General features: G+C 44.2%; 3 protein-coding genes across 7 annotated transcripts; 2 read left to right on the top strand and 1 right to left on the bottom strand.

Moving 5' to 3' along the window:
• Nucleotides 1-1,196: 1,196 nt before the first annotated feature.
• LOC143358389 (protein hu-li tai shao-like) lies at nucleotides 1,197-15,815 on the top strand. Of its 5 annotated transcripts, XR_013082949.1 has the most exons (17): nucleotides 1,197-1,417; nucleotides 4,637-4,752; nucleotides 4,855-5,025; nucleotides 5,105-5,291; nucleotides 5,418-5,800; nucleotides 5,923-6,372; nucleotides 6,540-6,676; nucleotides 6,763-6,880; nucleotides 8,529-8,642; nucleotides 8,783-8,875; nucleotides 9,033-9,228; nucleotides 9,325-9,462; nucleotides 9,594-9,665; nucleotides 13,599-13,666; nucleotides 14,491-14,634; nucleotides 15,369-15,537; nucleotides 15,632-15,815. XR_013082949.1 is itself a non-coding variant. In XM_076795499.1 (16 exons), exons 3-15 carry the CDS (start codon nucleotides 4,915-4,917, stop codon nucleotides 14,617-14,619), a joined length of 2,196 nt encoding a protein of 731 aa, XP_076651614.1. In that variant the 5' UTR covers nucleotides 1,197-1,417; nucleotides 4,637-4,752; nucleotides 4,860-4,914; the 3' UTR covers nucleotides 14,620-14,634; nucleotides 15,369-15,815. The 5 variants fall into 5 exon arrangements, 4 of the variants coding, with proteins under 4 accessions (XP_076651614.1, XP_076651615.1, XP_076651613.1 ...); XM_076795499.1 differs by having other exon boundaries at nucleotides 4,860-5,025; nucleotides 15,369-15,815; XM_076795500.1 differs by having other exon boundaries at nucleotides 14,506-14,634; nucleotides 15,369-15,815.
• On the top strand, nucleotides 9,701-13,592 carry LOC143358390 (uncharacterized). The gene has a single exon (XM_076795502.1). It carries the CDS (start codon nucleotides 10,613-10,615, stop codon nucleotides 12,710-12,712), a length of 2,100 nt encoding a protein of 699 aa, XP_076651617.1. The 5' UTR covers nucleotides 9,701-10,612; the 3' UTR covers nucleotides 12,713-13,592.
• On the bottom strand, nucleotides 15,802-18,570 carry LOC143358393 (tubulin alpha chain, testis-specific). Its single transcript, XM_076795510.1, has 3 exons — nucleotides 18,017-18,570; nucleotides 17,403-17,619; nucleotides 15,802-17,336 (listed from the first exon to the last, which is right to left on the bottom strand). The coding sequence occupies exons 1-3, from the start codon at nucleotides 18,017-18,019 to the stop codon at nucleotides 16,210-16,212; spliced, it is 1,347 nt and encodes a 448-aa protein (XP_076651625.1). The 5' UTR covers nucleotides 18,020-18,570; the 3' UTR covers nucleotides 15,802-16,209.
• Nucleotides 18,571-19,075: the final 505 nt, after the last annotated feature.

Below are 19,075 nucleotides of genomic sequence, written 5' to 3'. Positions count from 1 at the left end.
GGACGTTAACGCATCGTATTTGTAAACGCAACTGCACGTTAGACAACAACGTTACTTTGGTCATGTCGGTTATTGTACTCTGGTACACGTTAACTATTTTCCCTCTCTGATAAACAACGAATTCGACCATCGTATTTCACGATAAATTCGTGTTTGTGGATCGTATTCGATGCGCAATCAATTCTAGAGCTTTTAAACACTCCCATTGGACGCCAACAGTGCGATGGGATGTTGTGCGGTTTTTTTTTCACGCATGCGCGACGATTTTAGCGTCAGTACAGTAAAAAGTTTGGTTAAAATGGGGTACCTTGGTCACCCGCATGATTTCGCGGTGAAAATTGGTTATGATTTGGTTTTGAAAAATGAATGTATCATACGTGTATGTCGATGAAATATTAATAACAACTTGAGAAAAATTCGGGGCACGCTTGTCTCGTCGTCTCGTCCTGGACTCGTTCCGGTAGTTTCCCGCCAATAATAGCACTTGCCACTGCATACTTTCTCCGCAACATGTATAGATACGTTACTGCTTTTGGACGCGCATGCGCGCGAAAAAACCCGCAGAATATCCCATCACTGGACGCTAACTTCAAAGCGGTCGATCGAACAGCAACATCGAGATTCGATCTCTCGCTGGGGTGCCGCCAAGGTTTCGTGAATCGGTGCGCAACAGGATTCTGCGCACGTTCCGCGTGTTCAACGTTCAACCTAGAGTTAGACGAAGAGGAAGAGCAAAGAAGCGACGCGGAATCTGCACCGACAGACAAAATTCTACGTGTATGTTATCAGGGCGTGCAGTTATACGGTACACGAGTAGCATAACAAACTTGTCGATTCGTTCGGAAGAGAAAGCTGTTTGTGGAACAAAAAATGATATTGGGCATGGAAATTTTCGAGCACGTACGAATATCGAACCCGATACATGTGTAAAAGAATAGGTTAAAGAACGTCTGCTGTCCCAGTTTGTGCGGAACACGGGTGAAGACGGGTGAAGACCTGGTGAAGACCTGGTGAACACGGGTGACCACGGGTGACGGGAAAAGGAGGCGCGCTTTGCTTTTCATAGTGGGGACAGTTGTGACAGTGGGGACGACTGGGGACGAAAGGTGGAATCGAAGGTGGTGGTAACGGCGGTAGGCGGCAGCGGTGGTGGTGGTGTGGTGTGGTGTGGTGTGGTGGTGGCGGCGACGACGACGACGGTAGTAGTAGTAGTAGTAGTAGTAGTAGTAGTAGTACGGGGGAAGCAGGAGGTAGAGAAGGCTCTGCCAGCCGCCGGAAGAGCATCGACGGCGACGGGGGCGGGGAAGCTGTCCACCGAACGGAACGACCGCTCGGTGATACGAACAGCGAGTCGAACGGTTTCCCAAACGGATACGAATATACCAACTATCAACGATAGTCACCGATTTTCTGTCAGGTACGTTTGTTTGTATGGCCGAGGAACTTGCGTGCGAGCTACGAAGTCGCGTTTAGATTCCCAAACGTGTGCGGACGCGAACGAACGGACATCGTGGCTACAAAATAATTGACAGGAATGACGTAGCTGAAGGGGTGTGTCGTCGATTAGGCGGTAATCTTGGATAGTTTTTTCGGTGTCGATAATCGCTTTCGCATAACGTTTCACCGTCTATTCTCGCGCATCTAGATTATATCGTTTACTCTGTACGAGAGCATCTCGTGAAACCACCGTGACGGTAATTATCGAGATACTCTTACGTTGCGATAGTTACGCCATCGAAAACCATCGTTCTCTGCCGCTGTATCGCCATTTGCATTGTTAAATCATTGACCTTATTTTCTTCCGAATTTCCGACGAAAAGATGAAACATCCGTGTTGCTGCATTGTAGCATATACTGGCAGGTTTATAGAAGTAAACCCAACCGATTCTATGGGTTCTTGTTCTCGCGAATCCTCACGAAACCCAACAACTCTCCGTTGAATCGTAACAATTCTATCGATTAGTTCGTGATCGCGATTCGACTGCTTTTCCTGTTACTTGTCAAACACATATTCGATTCGAAGGATGGCGTTTGTTGCGAGTCACAAATTTTAGTAGCTTCGGGTGGATCGCGCGATGCTTCTATTTCCTTCCTCTGCATACGCGTTTAATCGATCCGTTAGGAACACTGGTTTTTATGGCAGTCATAGTCGCCGAATCCTCGTGACATTTTTCTAAAATGTTCCATAAATAGCTTCAAGTTGATTCGACTCGATGTATATGTAGTAAGATTCGAGATAACGACGAAGCTTGACAAGATATCGACAAATTAAAAATTTTGTGTCATATAATAGGTAAATTAATAGATTCGAATCTCGGTCATTTGGGCGTATTCACACGAATAATCGTATACTGAGTTCGTCTCGACGTCCTCATGATCATCGTATTGTAGTAAATATTGATGCAACGCGGATGAAGCGAGATGCGATGGGGTGCGGTGCAATTCGTGTGCCTGTGTCTGTTTTTGTGTCTGTGTCCTGTGTCCTGTGTCCCGTGTCTGTATTTGTTCGTCGACAAATAGCAGTAGTTGGTATTTCGAAAAATTTTATATTACATTGAATTTTTCTGCGGAACGACGATTGTGTGTCACAAGGCTCCATTGAGAAATGATCATTTGAAACAGGCCACATTTTCCGACAACCTATTTCTTTTTTTTTTGTCGAAGGAGCTCGAGACCGCCCGCGCGCAATCTATCGTCTATGGCTTGGAAATAAACTGACTGTGTTCTCTCTCTCTCTCTCTCTCTCTCTCTCTCTCTCTCTCTCTCTCTCTCGCACTCACTCAATCTCTTTATCTTTCTGATTTCTTATTTCGATTCTATGTAAGGAGTACTGTGCATCGGTTATCTTTATCTTATTCTCTATTTTGATTCCGATTAATGAAACCTTGTGATTCGTATCATCGAGTCAATGTAATCGTTGGTTCGGCAGCATCTGATAAAGTAATTTCACCGAGGCGCGTCGCTTTTACTTCTGGTGTCTTGTTACACGGAGATGACTAGATTTCAGAATAGTCTATGGAAACTTTGATATACGATGCCTTGTTCTTGTTTGTGTATCGGTCGGATATCTATCAAAATTGGAACAGATTTGTTTCGGACAAATACGTCATGTATTCTGCATACACCTACACTGCTATTTAGGTATTGGTTTACGCGTCTATACGTACGAGTACAATACTCGACAGCCACGAATACGGCATGACTATGTTTGATCGGCCGAACGCAGTGTACCGTGTACCACCCATTCAACGATAGCAGAATAAGCTTCGCGTTTTAAGTTATGACATCATCGTGTCGAGGAACAGCGGACGCGTCGCATTAAGTATCTCGCGCGTGATACGTGCTCTATTCGGCCCGGCCCGGCCCGGCCCGGCCCATTATCAGCTCTTACCGTTCCAACTCATTACCAATTTTACTTTGCCTTGCCGATTTTTTACCGGTCTATATTCTACTGCACTATTCTTCGAAGAACGCTCGAATCTCCGGCTCTTTATCGGACGATGCACAACGGCGAGTAAACGATTATACAAGTACCGGTTATAAATAAAGAACGTTCAATTGAAGTTTGCCGTTAAATAACACTGATGAACACCAATTGACGGGCTTCGACTATTTAGTCACGGCTAATTGTACGTTTCAGGCATAGGGTGAAGGTAAATCGACGAAAAAACCGATGTTTCTAAAATCGTGCCGAGTAGGAAAGAAAGAAAACTTTTTAGTTATACAATTAGCACGTTTAATTGGTATCTGTAGTATAGCGAACGCTGTAAAGTTATACCGATAGCACACTCGAGACTCGATAAAATAATCATGAATTTCGGATTTCGGACAAATTAGTTTATCGTACGCATAGTTTCTTCTTCTTTTTTCTTTTCCAAACAGATAGAAATATGTATTTATTTGTGTAGCGAAAGCTAACCAATTAATCTTACCGAATGAATCGATTGTATTCGTTGTCCACGAAAGAAATGCAGCAACGAAAACTAAAACTAAAACTAAAACTAAAACTAAAACTAAAACTAAAACTAAAACTAAAACTAAAACTAAAACGAAAACGAAAACGAAAAGATAGATGGAACATGAGACTAGGATGGCGGTGGGGGCAAAGGAAAGACGAGATGTGACTGCGGTATAAATAAACGCAGTAAGAATTTCGGAAAAACGAAAACGGAAAAGGAAAAAAAGCGAAAAGGGAGAAAGAACGTTGCGATTTCAGCCGTTCTAGGGATTCCTGTCGTCAGTCACCCCTACTGTCTACGCATTCATCGCGCGTTACACTTGACTGTTGGCTGCGAGTTTATTGATCGTTTGCTGACTTCTACCGGTTTTCTGACGTTCTTCGCGTTCCGACGATCGACGAAATACAAAATCCCGTGTACAAGTTTGACGCCGGAAACCACTATCAATACATTCTTTTCCTGTTTCTATTACTTTTTTGTTCGAGTTACCGATAACATTTCGAGAGGTTTACACGTGTATTAGAGGTATTTCGAGGCGTGTAGATCGCGTTTGCATGTTCACTGGGAACATGTAAAATATCGGCGAATCGTATAATAGGCGTAAATCTCGTAAGAAAATGGTGTGACAACCGCAACAGTAAGAGTGTCGTCGTTTTCAAGAATAACATTTGTTTCAGTCGGTATCCTGCAAAGGGGAAGGAAGAAAGTGACGGCGGCGGCGGCGGAGGAGGAGGCGGAGGCGGCGGTGGTGGTGGCTGCGGCGGCGGCAGCGGCGGCGGTATTGGTTGAGAAGGTAAAGCTGAAACGAGGACGAGAACGAGAAGATAAAATTAAACAAATGATTCCAACAACAACGAAAAATACATAATAGCGCGGTATATATGTACATACATAGTTTAGAGACAGTAAGAAGAGATCGAAATTTGTGGAGAGGACCTATACTAGCTGACCGAGGATGACGGACACGAGCGAGCAACAAACCTTATCCGAGCCGCATACGAACGGAATAATGGACGGTTTGACGGAAGAGGAGAAAAGTAAAATGAGGCCTGCCGATATCGACGCGGTAATACACGCGATATATCTTTGTCTAATATCATTTTTCCACGATAAAGTAAAACAGAGTTTTGCCATTTCTGTTATAGGACATGAGAGAAATGGAAAGAAGGAAGAGAGTCGAGATGATGATGAACTCGAGACTCTTTCGGGAAGAACTGGAACGAATTATTGAAACGCAAATGAAAGACGGAGCCGGGCCATCCGGGCTTTTGCAGCAAATTTCGGATATGATGGGTGCGCAAGGTGCTCGGTTTAACGGCAATGTATTTAAAAGTAAGTTGATTCGGTTGCTGGTCGAGTCGATCCGATCCGATCCGATCCGATCAGATCAGATCAGATCGCACATTGACCAACGTTGTTTCGGTGAGCCGATTAACCAAAAGCTTGGTCTGTTCGCAGATTCGAATTGCGTGTTACCCATCAACGATATACGCGGTGTCGAGAGTATGGGATACGCGAAAGGAGAGAAATTGCTGCGTTGCAAGTTGGCAGCAGTGTTCAGGTTGCTTGACCTTTACGGTTGGACTCAGGGCGTAGGTGGACAAATCACGGCTCGTTTGAATCAAGATCAAGAACACTTTTTAGTCAATCCGTATGGACTGCTATACCACGAAATAACTGCCTCCAGTTTGGTCAAGGTTGACATGCAAGGGACGATCGTGGAACAAGGAACGACCAATTTCGGGGTCCACGTGACAGGATTTCAATTACACTCGACGATTCATGCCGCTAGGCCTGACATCAAGTGCATCGTTCACATCACCACTCCGTCCGTTACCGCTGTAAGTGAAAAACTATTCGAGAGTCGACGTAGCACGTTCTACGACGATTCGCGACTGCGCGAATATCGTTGCTTGCTATGCGACCACTAACTTTGCCGGGATCTTTGGGAACCTTATTACAGATTTCATCTTTAAAGTGTGGTTTGTTGCCTATCGGACAAGAGAGTATAGTGATAGGGGAGGTGAGCTCGCATCAGTACGTAGGCGGGTCTTTCGAACCAGAGGAGAAGGAGAAGATTGCTAGAAATCTTGGTCCAGTGAACAAAGTGATGCTGTTGACCAATCGTGGGGCTCTTTGTTGCGGAGAAACTGTCGAAGAAGCCTTCTTCAACGTTTACAATACGGTGTTGGCTTGCGAGACCCAACTGAAATTGATGCCTGCCGGGCTCGATAATCTAAATCTAATCTCCGATGAATCGAAGAAAGCTATATTTGAGGCTTCTAGAAAACCACCAACTCCACAGCAAACGGTCTCGATTCCCGAGGGGACGGCTCTAGCTGAGAAACTTGAGAAACGTTGGCGAATCGGCGGATCGGAATTCGAGGCTCTCATGAGAATGCTCGATAATGCCGTAAGCATTTGTCGCACCCAACTCTTCTCTTCTTTTTCTCTTTCTTTTATTTCCTTCTTTCTTTCTTTCTTTCTTTCTTATTTTCTCCTTTCAGTTTTATCGATATTTTTCATCGTTCTATCTTCGCCTTGGCGGTTTCATCGAGTACTTTTTTTTATTTCTTGTAGGGATTTCGTACAGGCTACATGTACAGAAATCCATTGGTGAAAGGAGAACCTCCACGACCTCGAAACGACGTCGAAGTACCGCCGGCAGTTTCATCCTTGGGATATTTACTCGAAGAGGAAGAACTGTACAAACAGGGGTAAATATATCAATTGATCGCGCGTACGCGTGTAATTGAAAATGAGATAAAACACGAATCGAATCGTTTGTCTTTTACTTTTACAGACTTTGGAAAGGCGGACGGAAAGGCACGGATAGATCGCGTTGGTTGAATTCACCGAATGTGTATCAGAAGGTTGAAATACTGGAGACCGGAACTCCTGACCCGAAAAAGATCACAAAGGTAGAGGTTATCACTTTTGAAAATAAAACCGAGTAGATTCGGGGACATGTTTGCGTACGGAAGAGCACGTATAATAACAACTTGAAAAAGAAAAACAAACAAAAAAAAAAAAGAAAGAAATGTAAGATGCAATTCGGGAAAAAAACGTTATCGAAATGTTGAACGAAAAGTGGAAATTATATTCTGAAAGAAAAATAAGATACTATCAAAAAGTGTCAGTATCAACGTTCATAAATGTTCCCAATACACGTGTTCTTTCTTATATTCGTCATTGTTTAGGAACTATCGCTCGCTATTCGTTTAAAAGAAAAGAAATTGTACGTGCAACTTTTTGTAACTATTACTCGTTTCGTTAGACGATAAGCAAAAGAGGAATGGTAGGAATAGTTACCGTTCCACAACTTTTATTCGCTTTCGAGAAACGCATATAATTCCATTTCAACGAAGTAACCGCCATTCCCTTAATCTTGTTTTTCTCTTTTCCAAAAAGTTACTCGAACGATTCGAACGCTTCTACTGTGAGTAGCTATATCGTATCACAGGTCTGATTGTCATGTGTGAATCGCGCAGTGAAAAATGTTCGTATTCTGTTACATGCATTCCATTTTATGCTAATTCAATAGAAGATATATTGCGGATATATACTCTACGAAAAGAAATAGGGGGCGTGTGAAATGGAGAGAGAGAGAGAGAGAGAGAGAGAGAGAGAGAGAGAGAGAGAGAGAGAGAGAGAGAGAGAAGGGAGGATTGAGAGAGCAAGCAACAGAAACGTAATTTACGATATAAGAATCGTCGAGATGACTCGCATGGAAATGCTTGTGATTCAGCTCGAAATATAATTCTGTCTATCGAGCCGTAAGCAATGTGTCGTTTGGTCCGTATTGAAACGATTGTCGCCGTTAATAAACTTTACTGGATTTCTCTATTGTAGCTTCTTGATATTCAAATAAATATATGTGTACTGTTCATCGTGTATAGGTAATTCTTTGGAAAAAAAATGGACCTTTTTATATGTCGCGACGATGCGGTAGCATGTTAGCCAAGGATTACAAGGGACAGTAAACGTGAAAATGAAAAGAGAATAAGATGTTGCGATTACGATGTTATCGTTGGCCGTGAAATAGATTGATTCGCGTCGATTCGTGATCGTGTATGAACGTGTGCCTGTTAGTCGTGTCGTCGAAGCGATGGATGCTCGATTCTTCGCCCCACTGCATATACAAAACCAGATCGGTCGACCCTGTAAATAGAGAAAAAGAAAACGTATAAGGGAAAAAAAGTATTCGCGTACCCTTAGATACGGATGCATTTACGCGTTATTCTGAACTAATGAAAAGTCGTTGACGAGCAAACGAGCTCAAACTATCGAATTCGATGGGCGAACGATACTAAAGATTACAGCACTTCTCCCCGGTAACTATAAACGATACTATACTATACTATTTCTGTAACATAATATAATATAGAATACTGTACCGTACCGTTCTACGACATGATATTATGGTTTGCAAGAATACGCGGCGACCTCACCGACTATGCAGGCACACAGCGTACGCAGACAATGCGAAACACACTTTGACTTTGACGATGCTGTACCGTACGTTGAATTATCGGCGGTGGTCGACTAACGTTCTGGTTTTGTGTGCAGTGGGTGCCAGACGGCTCGCCGACCCATAGCAGTACACCGGTCAAGATCGACAGTGCTCTTCAGTTTGTACCGAAAAACACCAATCCGAAGGAGTTTAAGCAGATACAACAACAGGTAAGTGTTCCCATTTCTCCCGTAAGTATTCGTTCTTATTCCGTTTCAGTAGAATTTTCCGAGTGTGTATTCGGACACACCGTGTACCATTTGAAAGCTAAGAGGGGTCTTTTCACACATTGCCCTTTCGATATTTCTAGATAAAAGATTATCGAAGAGCGGACAAGATATCGGCTGGACCACAGTCTCATATATTAGAAGGTGTCACATGGGAGGAAGCTAAGAAGATGCAGGTAACGCACATCACCGTTTGGAGATTGTCCTTTTGGACAACGATGTCGTATACATAGGACACGTTGTATTATTATTAGTAGCTATGCTTCTCATAAAGACATAACAGACAAAGGCATAAAAGAATGATGTATGTACACGCGTTTTCATGGTTCGAAGGATGCCACGATTAGCGGAACAGGCGAACAAGTAGTTTTGGTGGGGGCAGCCAGCAAAGGTATCATTCAACGAGGTTTTCAGCACAACGCGATGGTCTACAAAACTCCGTATGCCAAAAATCCTTTCGACGCCGTTACGGATCAAGAATTGGATCAATATAAGAAAGAAGTCGAGCGCAAACAGAAAGGAGATCCATGTGAGTGATAACGCGCTATTAAACTATCGAGTAACGTTCGACATGGAATTCGTTTCATCTAGGGAGTACTATATCATGATGTTTTTCTCGGTTTAGACGACGAGTCGCAGTCCGAATCGGAGGCCTTGTCGTCGTTTAACGTTAGTCGCGCAACACACGAGTCGAGTACTGCGAAAAGTCCGATCCAGTCGCCGGTTTCGGTCACTTCGGAAACTGAAGAAGAAAGCAGAGATGGTAAATACTATAATCATATTTTATTTTATCCTACAAAATATAGAATAGAATATTTCTAGTGCGCGGCTATATATAGTACGTACGTATGCATGGACAAAGATAACGTGTGGACATTTGATTCTGATTGGCAGAACCGCGAGTGCTCCGGATAGAAACGAAACAAGTGCCTGCGCCGAGTCAGCCAGAAGTTGTCCTGAGCGACGGTAAGAGTCGATCGAGGCTTGGTGTAATATATATATATATATATATATATATTCTACGTGCCATCGCGAAAGCGCTTTTCCATCTAACAAATACCATAATATTCTCGCTTTCGTGTAGACACGTAGCATTCCTAAAGGTCAGGTAAACCATTGAGAAAGAGCGAATTGTTGGCGGAAACCCTTGGTTCGCAGTAGCTTTTTCCTTTTTTCTTTTTTCTTTTTTTCCTCACGTTACTTTCGTGTTTCTTATATTTCTTACTATGTATTCGTTTCCACTAATTCTCGTCGAGGTTTACGGTGAGAATTTTAACGCTGTCGACATTCGATTTTCTGCAATTGAAAATCCGTTTGTTCTCCTACGTTCTACCACAATACTTTGAACTTATGATCACTAACGCTTGCACCGTGCATGACCCTAAATTCGCATATGCGCATGTTTGCTATTTTTATTAATCGTCTTCTTGTTTTGTTCATTTTCTGTTTTGTTCTCTCTTCTGCACGCACGGTTAACGCTATGTATCGTATCGTATCCGTACCGTATCGTACCATATCGTATCGTAATCATGCTTATCATTATCAATTACGAATCGTCGAGCCTTAGAAGGAAAGTCCCGAGATACCGTAAAATCCAAGAAATGAGAAGAAAAAAAAAATGCGAAAAGAATACGAATTTCTGATGACTACATTGTCGCTGTGCATACGCATCTTAACTAATAGTTATTGCAACGCGTCACTTTTTCATTATGTAGGTTTCTCGCGAATACGTCGAGTTTCAGGTACACAGGTGTGAGCATCCGTGATCATAACACGTATCTTCTGTCTCCGTGAGAGAGAAGGTAGTGGAAGGGGGACACTTTTCCTATACAAAAGTAGTGTTCTTAGACAATGTGGTTGCAGATCGTGATTCACCGAGCAGATACTGCAGCGAAAGTGAAAATGGTCGAGAGATGAAGAATGAAATTTCCGTAGATAACAAGGAATGCGTTAGTCAAGTATGCATTTCACATCGACGAGAACACGGATACGAACACGAACACGAATACGAACACGGGCACGAACATGAACTCGGACCTCGATTAGAGGTAGCTCGAAGTGGTGTGATCGCGGAGCGAATGACACCCGCGATAAAAATAATATACGAAAAACTGGACACCTTGGCTAATTCGAGTGTCGTAGCTTGTTGTATGGAAAAGGGAAAGGAGCAGAAGAAGGGGATCAAGGAAGAAGAGATAAAAAATCTGTGGAATGGAAAGAGAACAAGTGTCGACGAAACAACAACAGAAATGTCTGATTTACAGACTTGTCTCGACAAACAAATTGGAGAGGAGGATAAAGACGATAAAGACGAAGTAATGAGTTACGAGTCGGTCGAATCGAACGTTGCAGAGCGTATCGCAGAAATTGTAGGCGTTAGCGATGCGTACGCGCGTTCAAACGAGACAAGATTCCACGCTCCTTCACGGTCAGCTGTTGGAATTTCGACAAAATACAACTTGAATAACGCGGATATGACGTTACTGTATAGTTTGACACCTTCGGTGGAGTCGGAGTGCCCGGATAACGCGAACGAGAGAACGTTGTGCGCGCCAACGTTGGCGTCGTTGCTAGCAGGCGAAACGAACAATCGTCGTCCGCATCATCGTGACCGATCGAACGAGGAGAAACAGCAAGATCGTGATCTCGAGGAAACCCCGAATTGTATCTGGTTCGAGGATTTTCTCGAAGATAACGAAAAACACGAACGTTCGTTCGGCAGCGACCGTACCGAAGTATATTCTTACGAGGGATCCGATATATTGGAATTGCCTAGTTCCACAGTTTTGGAATTGCTCGAAACCACTGGTGATGATTTTCGGAACGACATTAGCGTTAGCGCGAACGAAATCATCGCCGAGCTCGATGCCAACGATACTTATGCGAATATTTTGTGTCTCGTCGCAGAAATTTTCGAGAGAGTTTGTACGCTTTGTGGTGCACGGTCGATCGATCAGCACGGCGAGTTACACGTGTCCAGGTCTACCTCGACTTTATCGCCTTTGCTGTCTCGACGTCTTTCGTCCTCGACGTTGTTGTCCACCGTGAAAGACCGTGAAAGTTATCATCCCACAGAGAAGAATGTCGAAATACGCCAGAGAAGTCTGTCGATCGAGAACGAGAACGAGAATGAAAACATGGCCGTTTTTGTTGTAAGCGAAATTGTCCACCACGTAATCGATGCGAACGATGCGAACGATGCGGACCATGCGAACGATCAATTTGAACGAAAATCCGAAAACACCGCGGCTCGAACGACAGAGGTTAATCGGTCCTTTAAACATGCTAAAAACAGTACAAACGCGGATATTAAAGAAGCTCAAAACACTACAAACACGGTCGGGATAGATCAAATTCCCTCGATCGCTTGTTCCGTTGCGTTGGATCGGATGGACAACGAAGAGAACGAATCTGTTACTGTTACGACAGGACCGGTTGTCGGAGCCAAGACAGAGTCTGTTGCGGTTTTCGAATTCCACACGATAGCGAGAAAAAAGTTGACGAAGGACAACGAAAGAGAGGTTGAATTGAATTTTCGAGTCGAGACGAGACGCGATAGTCGATACATTGTTGACGATGGAGAAGCGGCGAGGATCTTGAGCGGAAAACACGAGACAGGATGCAGTACTTGCTCAACCGACGAAACAACGTCGGTCGCGTTACTGGCAGGAGGGTCATTTTCTGGTTCGGGTTCGTGTTCGGATTCGGGTTCGGGTTCGGGTTCGGGTTTGGGTTCGGGTTCCGATAGCGTCAGCTACGCAGAGCGAGGGCTCGGTTTCAGCAATTCTTTCGAGAACGAGAGCGACGACAAGCAAACAGAGTCACCGAAACTGTCAGAATTCGAAGATCTTGCGGACGAAGAGACGCCTTTGAAAAGTTTCGAATTTTGCGACGAATGCATGTACTGCGTGAAACACTACTGCCCGCTCGATCATCGTCGCGAGGCCTTTCTGCCATCTATAAACGAGGAACTCGAGAGTACATTTGCAGCGTCGAAGAATACAATGGGATGATTAATGATTAACGAGAATCAGGTGATCTCTACAATCACTTGCAATCGAAAGAATACGAAAGAAACGTCACTTTCGAAATGATCTCGATCGACAAACGGTCGGGTCGAACGTTTGGTTTTCCGTGAGCGTGGCCATGGTTCATTCTCTCGACGATGTTTCATCGTTATCGGTTCAAGTCGCGAAAACTCAAAGTACGAAAGACCTTACTGTGCATTCGTTGGATAACTTAGCCAGGCGTCGAATCATAATGCTGCGAGAACTACTCTTTATCAGTTTCATTTTTGTCGATTTTCTTGATTTACTTTTGTGTTCGGTATGAGGATTTATTTATTTTTTGTTAGAATCATACGCCCTTGTGTCTAACCGATAGCAACAGCCGTTGACGGTCGAGCGACAATGTAATTCGTAGAATGCGTTTTTCTTTTTTGTTCCATTTTTTCTGATTTGTATTTCGCCATTTGTTTTGTGGTTTTTCGTGTCTTGCGATTGCTTTGCACATCAGGCATGTATATCTTGGGTGGTTAACAGTGAAATAAATTGTTTCCGTGCTTTTCAAATCGACGCGACGTTACTTGGAAGCTCGCTCATTCGTCGCCATCCATAGCCATCCATAGCCATCCAAAGCCATCCATAGCCATCCAAAGCCATCCATAGCCATCCATAGGAGTCTGCGTCAAAGTCGGATTTTTCTGATCGAAACGAGCAGAATACGGTTGCTTATGGTCTCGGCGATTCGTTCATTTTTGTACGGGTTGCGAGGTTGGTTAACGCGCTTTGCCAACACGAGGAAAACTAACCGAGAGTATAGCTTGTACCTGCGGCAGTCGTTGCGTACGAACGCGTACCTTTAACATTGCGATGCGTAACTTTGTGCTTTATGTTGCAGGAGAAAATACTGTAAACGGCGATCACTCGGACGCACATCACAGTACATTTTCACAAAGTAGCAAAGAGGTTTGTTGCCCGTACTTTTGTACACTTACACATTCTATCTTGTTCTCGAGCTTCCTTCGAAGCAACGCGAACCTGGTGTCGCGGTTCGGTTCAATCTCTTATTCGTTGTCCATGTCTCGGTGATTCGCAGTTTTACCGTTCCTTCGAAACATTCAATTAGGCCAAGTTCGAGTATCAAGTTCGACTTTGGAAAAGTTCGAGGACATATTTAAAATGTGTTTGAAGACGACATCGAAACACTAACGTTTCCACCACCGACACATATACATACGTACCTCTCGGAGAGTTTATCTAGCGGAAAGCTTATCCGACAAACTTTCGTGTTTCATGGTTTCATGTTCATCGCTTAAACTTGTCGATACAAATATTTTCCAACTTATACATGAATAGTGTTACAAACGGCCTTCAAACAAGCTAGTCTATCGATAATGTTCGCTTGCATGATTGGGACGGTAGGGGTGGGATGGTTGTTCCCCTTTTAAAGTCGTCGCGAGAACGTATCGTTCGTGTTTCTTACTTTTGCGCATTTCCGCATTTCCGCGAAACGGTGAAGCTTGGGAATAGAATATTTTGATCGACTCGATCGCGGACCGATAGAGAAACAAGAGGGGGAGGGAGGAAAAGAGAATGTGAGAGGTCGCTCGCGCTCGCAACGGGTCAGAATCGAAAGGGGTGCAGGGACTGTGGGAATACGCGATTCTCCGCGAGAGGGGCGGGGAGGGGCGGAGGGTGGGAAAGCATGTAGCCATGTATTAGCAAATATTGGCTGTTTGCATGTGCATGCTAAAAGGTTTATGGTTATGGTTGGGACCTTCCGTGTTAAGGGTTCCGTGTCGCAGGATGTGAGCGTTAGCGAGGAATCGCCAAAGAAGGAAAAGAAGAAGAAGAAAGGCCTCAGGACACCGTCATTCCTAAAGAAGAAGAAAGAAAAGAAGAAGCCAGTCGAGGCGTAGGTAGTCCTAATTCTGGTACGTACACGCAAATCGTAACGTCTACACTAACTTGTTCCATCGACGAGTGATCGATCGGTCGATCCTGTAACTTTATTGCTTCTACTATATCGAGCGACCGACGGGGAGTCTCGTGAATCACATCGGAGATTTCTACAACGATTCCTCGGTATAGCTATCGCAAGACTGCCATCTTTTAACAGTTCCGAGTACCGAGTACCGAATACCGAGTACCGAGTACCGAGTACCGAGTACCGAGTACCGAATACCGAGTTCCGAGTTCCGAGCTCCGAGCTCAGAGCTCCCAGTTCCCAGTTCTTAGTTGGATATTCGTTGACTCGCGGCCATTACCGTTCATACCTACACATATATTTTGGAATTACCGAGAAGACGCGCAAAGTAAGACAAGGTAGGCAGCAGGTTTCCACGTCTGTGCATTCTTTTTATATTAGCGTAGACGAGCTGGCGCTACTGTAATTCGCATAGACGCAGTAAACTTAGAACGCGTTTTTCTTAGTCGCCAGATAGAGATTGTCATGGTTGCTGCAACGGTATGAATCGTATTGTTACTCACGGCCGTTATTCTACTCACACGTCTTACATTCTATATCAGATTTCTCTGTTGTTTACCACTGAAATATTCGGACGCGACGCATCCCGAAATCGCATACCGTCATTTCCTTCTCACTCGTATTCCACCGGTACTGTCGCCGTTAATAATATAATCGTTTTGTTTCTCTTTCCGTTCGCAGACACTGCCACGAACAAAAGCTTATTGCAAATAAATAAATAAATAAATAAATAAATGAGAATAAATAAGGATCGAAAAGAAAAGAAAAGAAAGAAACACAAACGAATGGAACCGAATAAAGATGACAACGCGAGACAGAGGAGAGTCGGAGGTCGCAATGCGAAACAAGAGTGCGTATCTAGAAGACGAATGAATATAGGAAATAGGAAATAGAAAATAGAAAATAGAAGATTGGAAGTAAAACTAATTGTGCAACAATCACAGCATCTTTCCAGGACTCAAGACTGCCATCGCATTACGTCTATGATAAGGAACTATATTGTACTGTTAATGTTTTTACGTTTTTAATTTGTTAAGGCGTCACGCTGATGTATTTAATCCGCTATTTAATTTCGCCTTCCCAGCCCCCGTTTGTGTAATGCAATAAAACAAAATTACGTCTAAAATTCACGAAGCAACCACGGAGATATAATTCTCGGTAATTGCTACGCTTGCTTTTTCATATATTACTGTGAAGGAAAGTTCTGGTGCAATTTCAAATTGTACATTGTACGGCGTAAGCAATAGATTTTCGCATTCTCGAGACACTCTAATGTAGCGTTGTATCGTTGTAACGTTGATTTTTCCTAGTGTTTGCGTCCTATATCTCGTTTCAGATGAATCGTGGAAATTCTACAGTTTGCAACGAGAAAGAGAGGGAGAGGGGGAGAGAGAGAGAGAGAGCACGTAAAGGGAAAGAGCAAAGACACGGCATATACATGTGTACGAGACACAGAGGTATAGAGGGATTGGGATAGGGAGTGGAGAGAGGAGAAAGAAACAAGAAAAAACCGAAAGCTGCATCAATATTCGTCGGTCGGATCTGCGTCGACATCGATCGAATCGAGTCCAACTTCTTCGTAGTCCTTCTCGAGCGCTGCAAGATCCTCGCGAGCTTCGGAAAACTCCCCTTCTTCCATTCCTTCGCCGACGTACCAATGAACGAAAGCTCTCTTGGCATACATCAGATCGAATTTGTGATCCAGCCGGGCCCAAGCTTCGGCGATGGCCGTGGTATTGGCCAGCATGCAGACTGCCCGCTGTACTTTGGCCAAATCGCCGCCAGGAACGACCGTTGGTGGTTGATAATTGATCCCGACCTTGAATCCGGTCGGACACCAATCGACGAATTGTATCGTACGTTTGGTCTTGATGGCGGCGATGGCGGCGTTTACGTCTTTCGGGACAACGTCTCCTCTGTAGAGCATACAGCAGGCCATGTACTTGCCGTGACGCGGATCACACTTGACCATTTGGTTCGCCGGCTCGAAACAAGCATTGGTAATCTCTGCCACCGAGAGCTGCTCGTGATAAGCTTTCTCGGCTGAAATCACGGGGGCATAGGTCACCAACGGGAAATGAATTCTCGGGTAGGGCACCAAATTGGTTTGGAACTCGGTCAAATCGACGTTCAACGCACCGTCGAATCGCAACGAAGCCGTTATCGAGGACACGATCTGTCCTATCAGTCTGTTCAAGTTTGTGTAAGTGGGCCTTTCTATGTCAAGATTCCGTCGACAAATGTCGTATATCGCTTCGTTGTCCACCATGAAAGCACAGTCCGAATGCTCGAGGGTCGTATGAGTGGTCAGAATAGAATTGTAAGGTTCGACGACCGCCGTGGAAATCCGAGGTGCCGGATAAATCGCAAATTCCAATTTCGACTTCTTCCCGTACTCGACGGAAAGTCGTTCCATCAACAGAGAAGCAAAGCCCGAGCCGGTGCCGCCACCGAACGAATGAAAGATCAAAAATCCCTGCAAACCGGTGCATTGGTCCGCCAGCTTGCGCACTCGATCGATCACCAGATCGACGATTTCTTTGCCGATCGTGTAATGACCACGCGCGTAATTGTTCGCTGCATCTTCCTTTCCGGTGATTAATTGTTCTGGATGAAAAAGTTGCCGATACGCTCCCGTTCGTACCTCGTCTGCAAACACAATCGTACTACATATTTCATCGTCTTCTCATTTTTACCCTCGTTCCTCGTGCTTACCGACCACCGTAGGCTCTAGATCGACGAATACCGCCCGTGGCACGTGTTTCCCAGCACTAGTTTCGCTAAAAAAAGTACTGAAACTATCGTCTCCAAACATTTTGTCTGTCGGCATTTGTCCATCCGGTTGTATCCCGTGTTCCAAACAGTACAACTCCCAGCAAGCGTTTCCAATTTGCACGCCAGCCTGACCGACATGAATGGATATGCACTCGCGCTGAAACAGTCCAACGTAGCTTTTACAAAAATTTCTCCCGCTCGTGCGCTCTCTCTCTCTCTCTCTCTCTCTCTCTCTGGTACAACCATCCACACACCCCCCTTCCCTTCTCACACCATGACTCTCTGTACTCCACCTACCCCTCCCTCACTCTCTTACTCTATTTTCTTCGTGGTATTGCGATTGTCGATATCAGCGAATATTAGTGCAAAGCAAAGAAACAACAATGAAAGAGAGACAAGTTGATTTCGATCTCCAATGCTTTGTGCCGGATTTCGAGATTCGATGCAATATATACATATACGCGTATATATATATATGGGATTATCGATTTTAATCGTCGACACTGTACATTTCACCGAATCGTCACCGTTAACGCTACAATTTTTCATCTTACCATTTTGAGAACGTATTCCCTTTGATGTTCAAAGCAAAGACACGGATCCGTCGAGCACCAACGCGTTTCTAGAAAAACGTGACGCCGTTTCTCTGAACGATAGCAACTAATAATGACGCGAGTACGGTCGACGGCCGCTTATATCCTCGCGTTCGCGTCGTCTCAGAATTATCTCGTAATGATTGCGAGCAATCATCTTGTTAAGAATTGTGCGGTTTCCCTAGCGTTTTCACAGTCGGTGTGATTATCGAATCGAATATGCCTAGCATACTATACGCGTTTCGTTTCACCGTTAGATTGTCCTAGCATTCGCTGTGAAATGTACGCGATCGACACGGCACGCCAGAAGCATTTCGGTGAGCTCCCTTTCAAACGCGCGGTTACGTCGCAGCTAATTTCAGTATTCGTATTTAATAAGCAGATATAAATAGCGTACTAGCTACTTCTTCGACCCGAATGAACGTTAGCCAGCCGAGATGTGCAAAGCCCGGTCCAACGAAACGTTCGCGATGCAAATTCCTCTATTCTATTTCTATCCGAGTGTATATACGTCTCAATCTCGCTCTCGCACTCGCTCTTGCTCTGTAATCCTCGAGGTCCCAGCCATTTCAATATCTATATACGTACATATATACATATATACATATACATGCATATGCGCATTCGTTCGGAGAATATTTTATCTATTCCTTTTGTTAATTGGATCCGCGTAAACTTGTCGATTAGAGGATATATAGAAACTGATCGATATATATATTCTATATAGGTCCCGTTCCAAAAAAATTACGCAAAACAACAAAGATAATATAGCATGAAAGTGCCATCCAATAAAATAGAAATTTAACGAACGGATTGACCGTAAGATACAATGCAGATTTCGGCAAAAAACATTTGCTCTGTGAAGCGGCCAGTTTTAGACAGGTGACGCCATCCGCGTGGCAAAACGCTGAATGGTAGATGAGCGTTACCGACAGATGAGTGAACACCGATAACCGGTGGCGCTGCTCATGGCAAAATATCGAAATCTCTAGACGATTAGTACCTCGAGTTACTGCTAGA

Source organism: Halictus rubicundus, chromosome 10 (genome assembly GCF_050948215.1).
Source record: "Halictus rubicundus isolate RS-2024b chromosome 10, iyHalRubi1_principal, whole genome shotgun sequence".
Lineage (NCBI taxonomy): Eukaryota > Metazoa > Arthropoda > Insecta > Hymenoptera > Halictidae > Halictus > Halictus rubicundus.
The sequence above is the reverse complement of the archived record's forward strand: the minus strand, read 5'-3'. Positions and strand labels throughout refer to the sequence as shown.

Excerpts from the sequence above, each read along its gene's own strand:
- LOC143358393 (XM_076795510.1), bottom strand. Across the intron at positions 17,337-17,402 it reads TCTAGAGCCTACGGTGGTCG|ACGAGGTACGAACGGGAGCG; the intron begins GTAAGCACGAGG and ends TTGTGTTTGCAG.
- LOC143358389 (XM_076795499.1), top strand. The coding sequence starts at position 4,915 with ATGACGGACACGAGCGAGCAACAAACCTTATCCGAGCCGCATACGAAC. Across the intron at positions 8,876-9,032 it reads AGGAAGCTAAGAAGATGCAG|GATGCCACGATTAGCGGAAC; the intron begins GTAACGCACATC and ends CATGGTTCGAAG. Across the intron at positions 9,463-9,593 it reads TGAAGAAGAAAGCAGAGATG|AACCGCGAGTGCTCCGGATA; the intron begins GTAAATACTATA and ends TCTGATTGGCAG.
- LOC143358390 (XM_076795502.1), top strand. The coding sequence starts at position 10,613 with ATGAAGAATGAAATTTCCGTAGATAACAAGGAATGCGTTAGTCAAGTA.